We start from the raw sequence: 19,236 nt of genomic DNA on the forward strand, positions 1-19,236 counted from the left end.
TTAATAATAATTACCTCAAGTTACACCCTCGGCAATTATCACGTAACTAGTATTTAGTAAAATATAGGGAAAAAATAATTTCGTTTCTCTATAAGAGTGCGAAATCTGGCTCAGATTTGATATTTCCGTCTACCGTAACAATCGTGCGACGTCATATGATTATGATAATGACGTCATAAATACATTTTTTTTGTTATCATTTTGTGCGACAGAGGACATGGCAACATCGCAGTAAAGGTTACGTTCACATTTTAGGGAATGAAGCTGTTTTTGGCAGAACTGTTACAATATTTTTCATGTATGCATTCATTTCAGGCAAAGACCATTGGTTTGGTTTTATCCGTTTAACGTCCTATTCCGTCTTTGTAATTTACAGAGTTACCCCCCTTTGCGGATAATATCTATTGTTTTGTGAGCGAAACTAACGTCGTTTTCAATGAAAAGTATGACGTTACGTTCGCAACAACATGACGTCACAATCAATATTTATCCAAAGGAGCAGATTTTACTCTGTAGTTTGCAAAGACGGATTAGACGTGGCAAGTTTGGATGGAGGAGGAAAGCCGGAGTGTCCGAAGAAAACCACCGACAAACGATAAGTAGCCAGCAACTGCTAGACATAGGATTCGAACTTGCGACCCGGAGTGATAGTAACCCCTGGAGTATCGGGGATGGGAGATGGGGGCCTTGTGGTAATATAACCACTTAGCCCCAACAATATATTAAAATAACTCCCTGCATATATACATACATGTATGCATGCTGTAACGAAATGCCATTGAAGGAAATTCTTGAAAATTCTTTACTTCGCGTAATTATTTGGTGTGAAAATAAACCCTGAAAAAAACAGATGCGATAATTTAAGAAATATATAATATATTTCAGTGGCGTAGGAAGATGAAACGTAATGGGGGGGCAAAAGTCCTCAATATTTTGTAAACCCCCCCAACCCCCGCTACAGGAGAAGTTTAATTCAACACACAACCGTATATACTTTTTTTCATATATCATTAAATATAATCCTTGTACACATTTATAGACATTGGGGTTAACGATTACGCAAATTGGCCAAATTAGCGTGTGAGCGTCGAATGCGCGAGCTTTTTGGGGTTTGGGGGTCGATCCCGGGAAAAATATTACGATTTAGAATGGCTGAGATGAGTTTCACAATGTATTTTGATGATTTTGCGAGCGCCCGAAAGCGCGAGATATTGGTGTTTGGGGGGTTCGGGGTCTCCCCCGGGAAAAAAATATTACGATTTAGAATGGCTAAGATGAGTTTTACGATGCATTTTGAGGAATTTGCGAGCGCCCGAAAGCGCGAGATTTTGGTGTTTGGGGGGTTCGGGGGTCTCCCCCGGGAAAAAATATAACGATATAGAATGGCCAAGATGAGTTTTACGATGCATTTTGTTGTTTGGGGGGGAGTCCGGGGTCCCCCCCCCCGGGAAAAAAATTCCGATTTAGAATAGCTGAGATGAGTTTTTCGATGTATTTTAATTATTTTAAAGCGTTCTTACAATGGTAATTCGATTTAAAGTAACCTGCATTTAGTTGTGATAATTGTGTCGTCATATCATTGTGCAACCCTTCTCGATCTGAACATGTTTAGTAACTTAAAATAACAATGAATTAATTGTCTTGCTAAGAAATATAAACAAAGTAATCTTTTAAAAGACATTTTTTTTAAATACGAATGTAGTATGTAGAATCCCTTAATGGACATTTTTAGTGTAGCTCATGTGTATTGAATTTTTACTATCAAAAGTTTGAACATTATGTGCTTGAACGTTTTAGGAAATGGGCCGCGCAGCGCAAATTTTTTTGAATGAAGTACGAAAAATGTGCAGGAGGACCCCTTTTTCTTTCAAATATGCATTTTTAGAACTGCCCCCACCGCTTCCTACGCCCCTGTGTTTCATTGCAGTTCCAAACAGGTGCTTGTAAAATCTAATTATAAATTTTTCTGTCAGTGGACTATGTAATCAGCTTGTAGAACAATATCCTGCTATCCATGTACATGAATGAATTCACATGCAGAGGAATGTATAATGTATTTTTTGTAAATTATACAATTCAAATTGATCATGTGTTATTCTTAATTCACAGCACATGAAGTGATGTAACTAGCACTGATTTATGTGCTAAGTGTTTTATGATACGTGTATGTATGTATGTAAAGTCAACGCCTTTACCTTTATAATATCAGCCATTCTATATAATTACTGGATATCTCTGCCCAAAATAGCAGTTAATTTTAGCTAAACAAGATATTCACGTACAAAAAAAATATATTGAGGTTTACAGCAGAAGTACCAATCTCGATACTCCAGGGGTTACCATCACTGTCGTTACATCTAAGACAGTGATAGTAACCCCTGGAGTATCGAGGATGGAGTATTGCGTTCATAATAATATGTTTCGTGCATTTTATGTCGGTGTCTGATAAGCAATTTCAGGCTGGGCCATATTCTTATCTTTAAATTCTCTTGCATAATAATAATAATTTTATGCAAACATGTATGCATAATACCCAATTTGTGGTGATTTTATACTTCTAAATATTTTCTAAAGATTGGAAAGGATGGTCTTGAATGAAAAAAAACAATAGGTAAAAACCACACTCTATACTTGGTGTATGTTAGGACCTCACATTATATACAAGTACAGAGTGTAGAGTTTGATTTTACATGTATTATGAAACTAATAATGTAGAATGATATTGCTGGCGAAGTATTGAAAAAATAGGTAAAAACCACAGTCTATACTTGGTGTATGTTAGGACCTCACATTATACAAGTACAGAGTGTAGAGTTTGATTTTACATGTATTATGAAACTAATAATGTAGAATGATATTGCTGGCGAAGTATTGAAAAAAAGAGGTAAAAACAACACTCTATACTTGGTGTATGTTAGGACCTCACATTATACAAGTACTGAGTGTAGAGTTTGATTTTACATGTATTATGAAACTAACGTAGAATGACATTGCTGGGGAAATAATGCAATGTTAATATTATAGTGAGTAAGCGCATATACATGTACGTATGCGGACTTTGATAAAGTTATAATTAGAACGACGCACAGGTGTCTGCTTCTGGTTTTTAAAAAGATAATAGTCTGCATACCAGTATGTACTTTCTGATGACATACAATAGTAAGGACAGGCTATTATATATTTTTTCCAAAACCACAAGCTGACACCTGTGGAACGATCGAATTTTTCAAGTAGTGGGGCTGATGGGTAGTGGTGAGGTCTAAATGTATCTGTATTGTAAATGGTAAAATGTGGTATATAAACTTCTGTGTTTGGAATAAATATTATTACATCTCTGGTGCCGTGTATCCATTGGGGCATGTAATAAATAAGTTTTGTCGGATAATATTTGTCAACCGATGCCCAGAGCTGCAAGTCCAGATTACGGAGCAAGCGAGGTAACTCTTGTTTTGGGTTAGGTATATCTCGGGAAGTGGATAAATAGCTGTGACCACAGGATATCCATAATATATAGAATTTATACTACTGGTTAAAAGAATCGTGCCAAGTCCATGTGGCTGTGACGGTTAGAAAAAGTGTAAATATTTGTATTATGCATATATATTAGAGGGGAAAAAACTGCGGTACCGACCTGTTTCTCCTCAGAAGACCTAGCCAATACATTATTTTTTTTCCAAAATGGTACATTCTGACGTTCTTACATTCAAGTGCCATCTGTAAACAAAGGGACTACACCATTTTCGATACTCCAGGGGTTACTATCACTGTCGTGATATGTGCTCCTCTGGACAATCTAGTGGAATATTTCATAATCAAAATGAAGGCAGTTCAGGAGAAAAGAATGACCAATCATAGGTCTGCAGAGATTTCCTAAATTGATGAACAAAATGACGATCAAAAGAATCGAATAAAGCTATACTTTAGTTGACTGTGTTGCTTAAAAGTTGGACATAGTTTAACCAGGGGACATTCAAGGAAACTTGGAGGCAATTTAGAGCAAATCGGGTCTAATGAAACAGAGTTATCAACATATGAAAATCTCTACCCGGTGAAGTTTTCTTCATCTTTCAATTTGGAAAGATATTATCAAAGGAATAGAAAGTTAACCCTATTTATCTCAAAATGAGTGATTTTTTTTATAAATGTGCTGCTGAAATCTATGTGTACATCACATGGATTTGAGAATTAGTTATAGTTTATATCGATATAACCCATCCTTGATATTCAAAGGGTTACTATCACTGACGTTATATCCATGTTGATTTAGTATCAGTGATAGTAACCCCTGGAGTATCGAGGATGGGACCCACAAGAGTACATATAGACCATTTTTGACGTATTAGTGGTCGAGATTATTCACGATTTTTAACGGACGATGGACCAAGGACGATGGACCACGGCCGAAAGGCGATTTGAATAGCCTACCATCTGATGTTGGTGGTCTAATATGTGGGTAATCTGGTAGAAATTAGAAATAACGAAATTTATTAAGTAGACTAAGCAAGCTAACTGGGCAATGTCAGACTATCTTCGGTAGCACCATCCTCGGTAATCCAGGTGGTTCCGATCGGAAATTTAAAAAATAATATCATTGATCAAGTGTTGAGAACAATTACACGGAAACTCATAAATGTTATGGTAATTCAAATTTGGCTTAAACAAATAATTATTATACATTCAAAACCAACCGAGTACTGATTTATAGCCGAGAATAGTGTGTCATCACAGAAATACAGGAAGATCGCCAATCGAGTAGACAGAAATCGATGGTGTATGTGATCTATTAGCATTTCGCGGTAGACTACGTGACACTGAGAACATCCTTTCTGTACATGAGCCCCCTCCCTACTCTCTACGCGCTACAAGCCACGTACTTAGCTCGAGAGGGTTGAGATGAGACAGCAAGACATCTTGTATTTTTTTAGTTTCTTAGGGGAAGGGGATTATATTTTTTTGTATTTTTTTTATATATATTTTTTTATTATTTGATGTGTCCAACAAAGATTCGTGCATGTGAAGTATATGACAAGCTGTTCGGTGTTTTATCTATTTAATTCAGATATCTATGTTAATTACAAATATATCAATTTTAATTACAGATATCTTTCACTTAATTTCATAAATACAGACATCTATATTTGAAGTATAGATATATGTATAAAATATAATATTATTATACTAAATTGTGAAACAAGTTACATAATTTATACAACTCACTTTCGATAACGAGGGGTGTGAGATTAAGAGGAAACCGGAGTCTCCGGAGAAAACTCACGTTACAAGATACGTAACCCTTGACATTTTCACGTCCGAAAATGAAAAATATACCCCCCTTCTCTCTCTCTCTCTCTCTCCACTTCATCTATTCTTCATCTATGTCCCAATCTCTATCCCTCTCACTCTTTTACATATTTTCTCATTACACATGTTTTCGTTTCTTATTTGAAAACCAGTGCTCATTCGTAGATATAAGTGTCAGTGCAATCGTAGGGGGGCAGGGTGTATATGGTAATTGTTAAATTAACTGTTTTCTTTATATGTATGGTTGCATGTGCATGTTTGTATATAAATTGTAGTTAGTTTGTGTTGGTAGAGTTGGTTGTTAGATACCATAGACACTAAACCCAGTAATCCCTTGTGGAGTGTATCTGACTTCGTTGTACCGTCATATAGGCGGGTGCTCCGAAAAATAAACGGAGGAATTTACGTTGTTACATACATACATACATACATATGGCAAGCTCAATTGTGGGCTAGGGACTATGTTTACACGTTGGTACTTTTCGCGCCTGTATTTGAATTTGAAACGACGAATCCATTCCAAACCTTCAGAATATAACAAATTTTTGACACGTATCTATGTATTCCTATCACAATCTTAATGATAATCATGTAATAGAAAAAGTTTTCTAACTAGATACATGTACATTATTGATACCGAACAACATCGAAATTCCACTTATTTCATTTTATTTTCTGTAAAATACACTGAAGGTTACTGTGATTTTTTTTATTATGAGTATGTTTACCAGGTAGATAGACCAATTATTAGCTATAAAGTTAGTCTCTTGTGAGTATTTCACATTGAATTATATATTTATATCGTCACCGATGGATACAGTTGACCACACACATGCTGAACAATTGTTAAAAGAACGGACTTGAGTAATATGGCAAGTTGTAGCTTTTACTTATAAAACCATAAATTTGCAAAATAATTACAAAATGATGTAACTTGCTTTTTACCGAACGTGACTTTGCAGTTGGCGATCGGTCAATTCTTCTAGTAGCTGTTTTTGTATGAAAAATTAGATCCCCCATACAAGTACTAATGCTGGTGTTCCGCAAGGGTCAGTTTTAGATCCATGCCCTTTATTCTGTATATATATATATATATATATATATATATAAAGGACATATTGGATAATTTTGAAAGTCTTTCAAACTATTTGCGGATGATACTTCATTACTATGTTCTGAACACGGGCGATCCTTTGTTTTACTCTATTTGAATGAAAGACAGGGTAATTCATTTGGGAAAATACTTATCTCAGCATATCACAGGTAGCTGGACCTCTTAAATCGTGAGAAGTCATTTCTACATTTAGCCTCGCTATTTATATTTAACCCTTTAACCAAGGTCAAGGTAATTTTTTTGAAGTAACTTTATATCCCTTCATTTCATCATGTTACTACCATAGTTTCTACACCTACCAATGAATAATCTGTCCATCAAAGTAAAGAGGGTAATTCCCTTCTTCCTTTGAAAATTTGATTCACACAGGGGCATTACAGTTAAATTTGCTCAAAAATGGATATGCTAAATTATGAAAGGATCAATTAGAAAATTATTTCATTTGAACTTAAATAAACAAACTTTATTTGTCAAATTCAAATATGGTTGTCTGATGGTTTATTTGTTTCAGAGAAATAATGATAATTGTCAAATTCAAAGATTCCAGTCTGTCAGCCATCTGGTTTTCAGATCAGAAAATCTGACAGACTTTCTGAGGAATTGGTTACGAACCAGGAACGAAATACGATTTGATAGCAAATCATCATATGATGGGCTAAAAATCACAGGGGTCTGAAAATTAGTTACAGCTGGTATCAATTTGGGCCCACCAGTGCCCATAGACCCATTTTTTATGTTTTAGGGGTCTATATCAATACTCCGTAAAATTTGTATTTTATATGTTCTATATACACTGTACATTTAAAAAAAAATTCTCAGACCCCTGTGCTAAAAATGTGAAAAACAAAAGATAATTGTAATCCAAGATGTACCTTTATTAAAACATCATTTACAAAGTACAGTATACACTACATTTCGAGATATAGGGACATGATACTATTTATGCTTTTAATATTGTCCTTGCATAATAGTCCATTTCTACGAAAGTATCTTGAATCAGAAACTGTGTATATATAGAGCTCTAGTATACATATGTTTCTGCTTGAATGACCCTCACTTCACAAACAATTTAGCCTCACTAATAGGGTAGTCAATCCTTTGGTGACGTCACAACAACTTAGTTTGGTCCAGATCACAGGGACATGGCATCAATTCTCAACCAACAGTCCACACATATATTACAGTATATATTATATGGTATATAGATGGTTGTAGATTTGTACCAAATTCCTGTGGTCCTGATGATAATAAAGATATTAATTAGGTGGATACTGCATGATCTCAGACAATTATTCAGATCATTCAGATTCTATATCTACTCACTTTGTGAGGGAAACAAGTCTTATTCTGATGTACTTGAGTTGCTTCCCTTCCTTTGACACACAGTGAAACGAAGGGCAGAAACTCCGATAGATCTGAACGGAATCGTGTTTTTGGTGCATGTGAACTTTAGCAATTCTTAGAATTAGCAGTCACATCAGAATCAACATACTAGTATCCATGATCACTAAAATCAGAACACCCTTACACATAAACTGTCTTCTTTCAAGTATAATCACACAACCTTATTGGCATCAATTCAAGTATTGGATATGCTTCCTTAACTAAGCTCATTTGCACCAGTGGAACTCAAGATAAATTTTAAAATGTGCTTTTCAAAAAAGCAGCCGTCCTGGATTTTGGAAAGACCAAGAAATTAACAAATCATTTTGTCAAGTTTTTAAATACATTTAGATGTTGACTTACCTGACAATACAACCATATTACAAAATAACTCATAGCCATCTTGGATTTATTGTTAATTATTTTACTTGCATACAAAATTGTCTGGGAATGAATTCACATAACACTAAGATATTATTTTGCTTGAACACCCATGTGTGTAATTACGATGCCAATATTTTAATTCTAATAATCACTGATTTTTAAGTTATTTTAGAATTTAGGTTAAAAGTAAAATTAAATGACTTAATTATTCACATCAAATAATCTTACTGAAACAAAACAAAAATTCCCAATGTTTTACAAAAAAAACTATGAAATAAAATTTGCAACATAAACCTTCTATCACAACTGAATCACTTTTTTATTATTATTAACTTTAATTTGGAGAGTAGGCCATACAAAAAAATATTTGTGTTTCTGTGTTTCATATATTAGAGAGATTGGCAACTCCGCCATTTTTACGATCGGCAGATTTACCTCTGTGTGAGCTCAGTTTTTTTTTTTTTAGATAAACTCTTGAATAGCTAAATACAGCAGAATAACTTTGATACGATTTAAAAGTTCAGTAATTTTCAGATGGTTTGAGTACAATTTTGGAAAGAAAAAATAATATTTAAACTAATGTATTAATAAAACAAAATGAACTTTTGATTTTGAATGTCTGATTTTCGAAAAACCAGGTAAAATTGCTTATTTTCATTCTTTCAAAAAGCATATAAAATAATATCAATTGGGAAAACTGGTCACATCAAATCATGATATAATGTTTAAATTTTATGCTGATGCAAAAACGTCATGTTTAAAAGAATACACTCAAAAGTAGTTAGCCAAGGGAAAATAAATACAGCAGAATAACTTTGATACGATTTAAAAGTTCAGTAATTTTCAGATGGTACAATTTTGGAAAGAAAAAATAATATTTAAACTAATGTATTAATAAAACAAAATGAACTTTTGATTTTGAATGTCTGATTTTCGAAAAACCAGGTAAAATTGCTTATTTTCATTCTTTCAAAAAGCATATAAAATAATATCAATTGGGAAAACTGGTCACATCAAATCATGATATAATGTTTAAATTTTATGCTGATGCAAAAACGTCATGTTTAAAAGAATACACTCAAAAGTAGTTAGCCAAGGGGAAAATACTTATAAACCGGAGGTCCCTCTGCCTGTCAACACAGATAAAGAAGGAGTTTCCAATCTCTATCTATATATGTTTCTGGTTTCTGGTAACCAGACAGACCCTATAAAATCAGTGCCTACTCAAAAACTTTTTATCAGCTTTGTCCTCAAGCAAACAAATAACAACCTAAATTTTGTTTAATTTTTCACAAAATCAGGAATTTTGGCACAAATTCTGTAAATCTAAGAAACCGATAATCTGCTAGAAATCAAATCCATGGTTTATATAAGGTTGACTGAAGCCTACTTCAGTTTTTCACTGCAAGAAACTGGGATGAAGAGAAAAAAATATAAAAAAAAAATTCCCTACCTACCGACCCTTCATTTTTTTAGGGTGTTACCGGAAACAAGAAATTTTTTCATTTGGCCTTAATGAAAGTCTTCCAAGTGAAACATAGAAATAGTCATATACTGAAGGATCCATAGGGCCTGTGAGTAGTTTAAACTTAGACATCATCATAAAGAAAGTAGTTATGTAAACTGAAGCAAGTCATATTAATTTTTTTTATTCATTTTGTTTGGGACAGCACAATGGTACCAGGCACTTTCCTTTAAACTCATTCACCCCTGAAGACACATTTAGACTCTTCTAAATCAAAGACTAGACCAGTCCATTATGAGAATCAGGGGTGAAAATGAACGTAGTTCTATCAGTGGAATATTGGCCTTTGTGACTTCTTGTGGCCAAATTGGTCTATTTCTTTTAAAGATTACCGATATGTACATATCCAGATAACCAATGTCTAGTTAGGACAATTTTCATGATCTTTATGTTTTGAATATTCAACTTGGTAATTTAAGAATAAGTTGAAAACAAAACATAATGGCTTGATAAATAAAACTGAGAGCACTAGTCTATACTATTATACATTATCATACAACACAGTATGATGTAGTCTTGTTAAAAACAAAATGTGAGGAGCACTAGACTAAGTAACTTAAAACTATGGTAAAGAAAAGAGCATGAAATTACACTCAAAAAGGAAAACACAACATAGCGACACGTCACACATACCGGTAAGTAAAGCCTATGTTTTTATAATATATCATCATATCACATGGTTTGTCCATATATCACGTTATATTACACACAACATAAATATGTCATATGACAAATCATACATACATATGTCACAACAAATACCTATATTCACAACACACATCGACGTATCATAACACACATCCACAAGTCACAACACACATCCACGTATCACAACACACATCCACGTATCCCCACACACATCCACGTATCCACCCACACACATCCACGTATCCCCACACACATCCACGTATCCCCACACACATCCACGTATCACAACACACATCCATGTATCACAACACACATCCATGTGTCACCCCACATCCACGTATCCCCACACACATCCACGTATCCCCACACACATCCACGTATCCCCACACACATCCACGTATCCCCACACACATCCACGTATCCCCACACACATCCACGTATCCCCACACACATCCACGTATCCCCACACACATCCACGTATCCCCACACACATCCACGTATCCCCGCACACATCCACGTATCACCACACACATCCACGTGTCACCACACACATCCACGTATTACAAATAACATTGAAAAGTCAGAAAATATAAATGTAAACTCAAACAAACTGAACCTGAACACATTCTAACCCGAGTAGAGACACCAGTGAATCTCCTACCAACTGTTGCCGACCTTCAGAGAGCGGTGGTTGTATGGGTTTTCCCTCTGTCGATAGTGTGAATATGCCCGACTAAGGGGTTGGATTGTGCTTTGCTGGTACGGTTGCCAATTGTAGGTGCCAGCTGACATTTGTTTAAAAGCCTGTAGGACGCTAGCGGGGCTGAACGGAGTGGGTACATTCTGAATGGCAGCCACGTTTGGCCTGGGCTCGCAGGAGACCTCAGCATTGTTGTTCTGATTGTTACTGATTTCATCCAGGTATTCTTGGTACGTGGTCTGGGTGTTGTTGACAGACCTGGTGATGGAGAAATTGGAGAAATTTCTGTTCCACCGATCATTTCTGTTCAGCCTCGAGTTGTCCTCCCTTATCCGGTTATTGTCATTTCTGATGCCTCGGCGACCATTGTCTGTACGATCCAGGTCAACACTACGCTTGGTCTCATTCCTGTTCCGGTCCACTCGTCCTGGCAGTTGCTCCCTCCACGCTTCACACACATGCGTCATGATGAGGTTCGTCATGCGTCTGTGGGCAGTCATGTCCCAATGAATGCCGTCATCTGCGCGTCGGTGAAGTTGGTGCCTCAGGAAGTAGTGGAGATCAAGAACATCGAGGTTATGTGAAACAGCGATCTGTCTGGCATAGAAGTTAGCCTCCAGGATGTCAAGTCTTAGGGTACTGTTCATAAATTCTATCTCAGGAACAAGAAATCCACCCTTAGCATTTTTTGAGATAGGGAGGGTTGTGTTCCAGATCACCATACAGTCTTTGGGGAATGTTTCCTCAAACCGGGTGAAAAGTCGCTCTAGGTTCTTTTTATACTGGTCGACCCCTGATGCTCCGTATCTAAAATCATAAAAGCCAACCAAAATTTTTAGGACTCAAGAAAGCTAAATAATTCATTTTTTTATGAACTAGCTTTTACTTCACCCAAGATCAATTAGACTATAACATAATCATTTGGTTTTTAAAGTTTAATGTCCTATTAACAGCTAAGGTCATTTAAGGATGTGCCAGGCTTATTAGTGGAGGAAAGCCATAAAACCTGGAGAAAAACCACTAACCAGCAGCCAGCGTCTGGCAAGTACTTTACATAGGATTTGAACTGGCAATCCAGAGGTGGAAAGCTTGTGAAGTGATGGAGGGACATATAATACACACCATCTGCTTGCACCAAAAAAATTAACTGAAATATCTGTCTTTTCAGTATACTGTCATTTCATACTTGCATATATATATATATTACAAAGACAAAATTGATGACAGTTTGTCTTCAAACTTAATTGAGGTTTAAATTGCCCAAATATTCTTTCAGGATCTTAACTAGCTGTAATATTGTACCTCTAAAATCTTTTTGACGGATATGCTGTCGTACAAAAGATACAGTAGGCTGGCATGCAGGTACATTTTATTCGTTCTAGGTCGTAATTAACTCACCTGCTGATGTCCCAGAGGCAGGAGTTCATAATGACAAGGTCAGGTTTGGGGTCACAGATCAGGTCAGACAGGACCGACTCCATGTACGTATTGTAACACCTTGTCACAAAGTAGAAGCGCACCAGGTGGAAGTCAGACTGATACTGCCTCACCTCTCTATAGTCTTTCCCATTGCACATTTTGGCCTTCTTTCCACCCTCGATTAACTCATCGTTCACGAAGGAAAATTCTCCCTGATAATGTATAAATAAATTAATAAACAAAATAATGTAATTTATAAACGATCACTACAAAGTCTACTATTATTGTCTTCTTTTTCTTCTAAGATTTTCACCTTTTTTTTCTTAAATTTTCACCAATGTATTTCATGTACATTTCCGAACAGTTATCTCCCTTAGTCCAAGTAATCAACTAAGTTTTATCTACCAACAAGTTTATGGTACCTAATATGAAAGTATATTTTACTTACAAACAATATAAATATTCAGATTTTTTCAAATCGTACCAAAGGAAAATTGTATAGAATATAGCAATATGGAATATGATACATAATGGGATACATAATTGAGCAATTATTCAAAATAAGAAAATGTTGCTAGAGTTACTGTTAAAAATAATGTTTTCATTTGGGGAGTTACTTCCCCTTACCCTTTTACAACCTTATGTTTTCAAATCACAATTTACCATTCATCCTCACCTTTGAGCGTAGTTGGGCATCACTCAGGTAGCGGTTCCTTTGAAGGAGAAGAACAAGATCTTTGTATATAGCTCTCTGAACTGTGTGAAAAATTAACAAAGAAAATAGTTATATTACCAAAATGACATAAAATAACTTAGAAACTTGAGGCATTTTTCAAAGACCAATGACTAGTTAATTTTCTTATACAATACATGCTCCTTCTTTGCAAACAGGTAAGGCCAACCTTACAAATAGGATCCTGCATACTTTTGATATTGGATTAATAATTTTAAAGGCCCATTACCTTTCCGGAGCAAAATATAAAGGTTTCTTAAAACATTAATAACACCAGAAAATGCATACCGATGATCTAAAATAAGGTTACGACACCAAACACATGCAAGATTGCCTGCGTAATATATGAAATTAGCGGAGAGTCAATTCGCTGTTTTGCCGTCTGGCGCAGTGATAGTCAACTACCGCGCGGTATTTAGGACGACGGCGGGAAACATAATACGACCCGCATTATGAAAATAAACATTTTATTTATTTTAATCAAATCGTTCAGAAGGTGGTGATAAATGTAGTATTAACGGTAAGTTAATAATTTTTAGGACTCCACAAAATTATCGATCTTGTTTTACATTCCCATTTTAAAAATTAAAAGCCGTTTCGGAAAGGTAGTGGGCCTTTAAATTAATATACTACTTTTTTTGTCATATTTCATACTTTAAGCCTGTGAAAGTTAAAGATGCTCCACCGCTGACAATGGGTATTTTTTCACTATCAAAAACAGGAGCAGACGATATAGTATTTTTCTTCCGTTACAAAAGTTACTTACTTTACACCATTACCACCATTGAAAAGTTTGAGCTTCTAATTTTACTTCAAGTTGAAAATATAAAAAATAATTAATTGCATCCCGAGAAAATTCTGTGGCACTTTATCCTATATGGAATGAAGTACTAATTGCGCATGCACCAAAGGCAAAATAAATTATGTTATATTATTTTTTGTGTTAATTAAACTTATATATACAAGATAAAACACCAATTATTGTTCTAATGATGAATGTCATTTATGCTCTGTCTGCGGTGGAGCATCTTTAAGAGCATTGTGATAACTTATCAGTCAATCAGTAACATGACATATAAGCGTGATATTTAAATATATGTGTTGTTGAAAACTATTAAAACACATAACAACAACTACAAAACTAGTAGGGTATTTGTTGAAAGTTGACAGACACTGGCGCCATGACAAAAAGCTCACCAACAGCCCCCTCAGGCCAGGTGAGCTGATAATTGATTAATTTTCATCACTTCTTCTATTTTACAAATTTGGTATTAAAGAAAAGGTCTTACAATATACAACCATTAAAATTACAGAAAATAATTTCCTCATTCACCCCTGAAGACAAACCAGTCCATTATGAAATTTCAGGGTGAATTAGGTAAGCAAAAAGTATGCGGGAATCCATCTTTAAAAAGTACCTATGCCCATCACTAAACCTTGAACTCAATAATTACTCAGAAATTAGAGCAACACTTATTTTTGGTTACCCAGATACTCGGGTCAATTTTTGGGGGTATTTCAATTTTTCAACTTTAATTATAGTTAAACAATAGCTTATCACCTATACAATTAAATCCTGACTGTTTGATAAATAGCCTGTGTACTGAACTTTAATAGTATCAGTTGTAATCGGATAACCCTGTGATATTGGTGTCAAATAAGATTAGTGACAGGGCAAATCTACCTCAGGCTACAGGACCAGAACTGCCTAAAACATTTAGTGTGACCATGAGACACTGTGTCTTTCAGTGAGATGTAGAAATGTAATTAGTCTGAAATGGAATGGATGGGGGTTGGAGGGGGGAAGCCGCGGTAGGTAGAAGTCCCTCCCATACCTATGAATACCCAGGCTGTATTTATTTCAATAAAACTGCTGCGTCAACAAAATTACCTGTACTATTTTCCCAGGTTAAATTTTAACATTATTTCCAGAAACTAGTTTTACTATGAAAGAAGCAAACAATAATATCTGCGTTAAAAATTAACTCAAATGCAGTTGCGGTTTTCTTTGAACTTCTTTCAACCACTTGGTGATCCTATTCTTATGCTTTATATGACTTTACCACATATGAAGTCTTATAAAATTACATAAAAATTGTTCCACAAACTGTATTTAGTTTCAAGACATAAATAATTCTTCTTATTCTATAGCTGGGACAGTGAATACTACATTTATTGATTAAGTTCAATTCATAAAACCAAATTTAGGACAATTACATATACAGTCATCTTATCAAGGAGTTATCAGCTGCCAAAATATGAATATTTTGTATTTGTGACGTCTTTGAAAAAACTTTCTTTACGATATTATGAATTTCAGAAAATTTATTTCTTTTTCAGTGACATTTACAACATTTATAATTCCATCCATATATGTGTAACTGCTAATCAACTTTTTACAGTGGTATTGAACATGTTTTGACTTTTCATGAAAGTTCTTATTAAAATACATCATGATTTATATTGCTTTTGGTACATGCGTAATCACTACTTCATTCCATATAGAGCATAGTGCCATGCATTTTTTTTAAGATACAATGAATTATTTATAATATAAATGTAGAAATAAAATAAAAAGCAACAACTTTTCAATGATGAAAATGGTGTTAAATAAGTAATTTTTGTAACCGGAGAAAAATACTAATTGGTCTACTCCTGTCTTTGATAGAGAAAAAATACCATTCATCAGTGGTGGAGCATCTTTGATAATTTACAAACAACTTTCAGAATAAGTAAGGGAAAATCAATTTTAGGCAAAACTCTTGGGTTGATTTAACAATTAATCCTGATGATAAACTTACTTGAATCTCCTATGATCACCACAAATTTGTTTGATAGGATATGGTTGATGTCCTCCTGGAGAAAGATGTCCGACATGATCACCATCTCCTCAGGCAAGGCAGCAAAATGTCACCAGGAAAAGACACATTTGAAGAACAAACTGTCTCAAAGAAAAGCCACCTTTGATCAGCTCACTGTCTCAAAGAAATAACCACATTTAAGTCACTTTAAATCAGCAAAATGTTGCAAGGATACCTGGTAAGCATCTTATCCAACATGGATATTCAATGTTGAGACCTGCTAGGATTGGACCTATGGGAGGAGACTAGCTGAAACTATTACATTTACCATTAATAGGTTAAAGGATGATTATTGTGGGGGGGGGGGGGGGGAAGGTTGGGGGGGGGGGGGGCTATGAAGTGTGACCACCATAAATTTTAAGGGTTGAACCATATCAAATGCAAAACCTATCTTAGTGAAGACCTCTGTATGAAGACCTGTTGCTCAATAAGAACACATTCTAGCGTCCCAAGTTCAACACAATTCAACCTGCATACCTTTGGCTCTATAATATAAGACAATTTTTCCAGTCCCTTGGGTAGTCTTAATAGACAGGTTTGAAAACAAAATTTCGCGGCCCTAAATATACTTTGAATTTCTTTCTACTCTCTGTGATTATAATCAATATTTTCTAATCGTTACCAATAACTCCTAGTGAAAGTAGGTATATAGCTTTTATACAACTTTGTTTCTTGATTAGAAATTAAGTTATATCTCTACATGAAAATATGTATAGTTTTGATACAACTTGATGAGAAATTAAGTTAACTGAAACATCAAAGTATTCTAGTCTGTATGAACTAATTGATATCTGTGGCTTATTGGGTCAGTAATAACACAATGCTATGATCTCTAATTTATTACACTAGGTGATGATAGGGCCGTGTCCCCTGTGTTCTCCTAAACCTGCTACAAAGGGGCCAACAGTTTAACTGTTAACAAATTACACCGGGAGGGGACTCTCACACCTCCATGTCCCCTAAATCATCATCACATCAGGGTACAGTTATCTAAAGCACTCCAGCTTAGCTCTTAATTTTACCCTGTAGTATCAAATGGCTTCCATTATAAAAGCCAGGTGGTTCAAGATACACATTAAGCGGGACATAGATGTGTTAATGTAGGTACCTGACAATACAAAGTAAGCAGACCAGCTGGTCAAAAGACTGGACAGATCTGGAACACAAAATAATCAGAGTAGCAATGGCAACAGGGCTCCACTTCAGCAACCTACACTAATTAATTTGTTTCTTTTGGGTATCCAAATTTTAGCTCTGCAGCCACATTACTTAATTTCAGGGATTAATTAAGGTATTGGGGGAAAATGCATTAGCTTATAAATAGGGGAAAAGTTGGATGACATTTTTGGGGGATTTGAATGTTTTTATTTTGATCCAGAAATGTATTTAAAGTAGTTATTTTAGGCTTACTAATTAGTAATTACAAGGTTTAGTTATCTTAAAACATGCTGTAGTACATCAATGGTTAATATGATTGAAGAAATATACAACCAATATATGATGAAAAATATGCATTTTAGAGGGAAATTTAAAAGTAATTCCTTCAGGGGAAACTAACTACTAATAAACTGTTGTAAATTATAGCCTATAAATTGATCTCTTAATTTACTTATAAAGGTTGTTCATCAATAACAGACACTCAAGAGGATCTAGTTATTTACATAATGTTTCAGTATCTAACGTTAGCTATACAATCACAACCTGTCTATAAAGACCACAAAGAAATGAGAAAAAAAGCGATCAATGAATCCCTTGTGTTATTTTATATGTATTTCTGGCTATTTTTTCATATAGAAAAGTTCTATACATGGCCCTGTGGTCAGATTGGCAGGTTCAGTTATCAAGTACGAACAGACCAAAGGAATTCACTTAAGTTTACAATTATGATCATAGAAAAAAATTAAGTATTTATTTAGTGTTGTAAAGACAAGCCCCTGTGGACAGACTGAACAGTCCCAACGGTTTCCCAACGAAATATTTGGACAGATGAGTCTACCGAAAATGCACAATTTTTGCTGATTTTACTGTATGAGCAGTTTTGTAAGGTTGGACTAGGGTCTACGTCAAAATCGTATTGACATTTCTAGAGATCTACTTTCATCATCGACTGTCAACGATATCTTCAAATTCACTTGCCTGGTTTGGTCCCCTCAGGCCAAAATAATCTTTGTACTGCACAGGTAATGGTAAGAAGAACTCACTACTGTACAAAGGTAGCAAAGGCGATACAATTGTCTATTTTCAAAACATACAGAAATCAAAAATAATGGCAGTTTTAAATAACAGAATGTTTATACCTTTCCGTTTCTGTAGGCCAAATCTACGTTCTGCTTCTGTTGTTGACAATCTTTGCACGAGACGACGTTCGATTTGTAGACGAGTCAATTTATGACTCTAAGGGGAGATTAGTGGTTAGTTCGAGACGACGTGTTCTTTAGGCGAGTCTATTTCTAAGGGGTGAACACTTTTTACTGAATGAACTTAGAAATAAAAAATCAAATCAGGATTAAAATTTTACAAACTTTAAAGATTACACCAGATAGATAAAAAATATCCTTTTATTTACAAAAATTTAGAAACTTTTAGCAATATGCTATGTCATATAGGCCTAACCAGAAATATATATGTTTCTGGTCTAACGTGACGGTACCCCATTTGGTACACGACCCCTTTTGGTACAAAATTAGAATTTTTTCCCTCTAGAATCCTAGTTACTGTGTTTTGTTATGCTATTGTGATATAAGTACAAAATGACAATTTAAGCTCAAATTTGACTTTGATCATCGATAAATATTCTTATACAGTACATATATAAACGAAATGAACATAAATGTTAACAGTGGGTGCCGTGGAGCCATTTGACGGCTATTTCTAAATAATTTTATGCTACAATGTTATGCGTTTCCAACAAAAGTAAACACGTTAAAGGGACAATTCACTCAGGCTAATTCTTTTACATAACCAAGAAGTGAAATATGGTATAATGTATTGTTCTATATTTCTTATGAAACAAATAACGTTAAGCATTGACAAATTCCACGTCATTGTTAAGTATTTTAATTAATATCGTTGAAATATCAAATCGTTGATCAATACGATTAAGCAGGTAGAATATGGGCGCTGTACCTATACCCGAGCCAAAGTCACGCACGTTAAATTAATGAACTA

General features: G+C 34.9%; 1 protein-coding gene across 1 annotated transcript; it reads right to left on the bottom strand.

Annotated features, from left to right (window-relative positions):
* Positions 1-7,275: 7,275 nt before the first annotated feature.
* LOC138335520 (PC-esterase domain-containing protein 1A-like) lies at positions 7,276-18,464 on the bottom strand. Its single transcript, XM_069284652.1, has 5 exons — positions 18,366-18,464; positions 16,009-16,182; positions 13,151-13,230; positions 12,454-12,686; positions 7,276-11,862 (listed from the first exon to the last, which is right to left on the bottom strand). The coding sequence occupies exons 2-5, from the start codon at positions 16,091-16,093 to the stop codon at positions 11,013-11,015; spliced, it is 1,248 nt and encodes a 415-aa protein (XP_069140753.1). The 5' UTR covers positions 16,094-16,182; positions 18,366-18,464; the 3' UTR covers positions 7,276-11,012.
* Positions 18,465-19,236: the final 772 nt, after the last annotated feature.

The sequence above is a fragment of the Argopecten irradians genome, chromosome 11 (assembly GCF_041381155.1).
Source record: "Argopecten irradians isolate NY chromosome 11, Ai_NY, whole genome shotgun sequence".
In the NCBI taxonomy this organism is placed as follows: domain Eukaryota; kingdom Metazoa; phylum Mollusca; class Bivalvia; order Pectinida; family Pectinidae; genus Argopecten; species Argopecten irradians.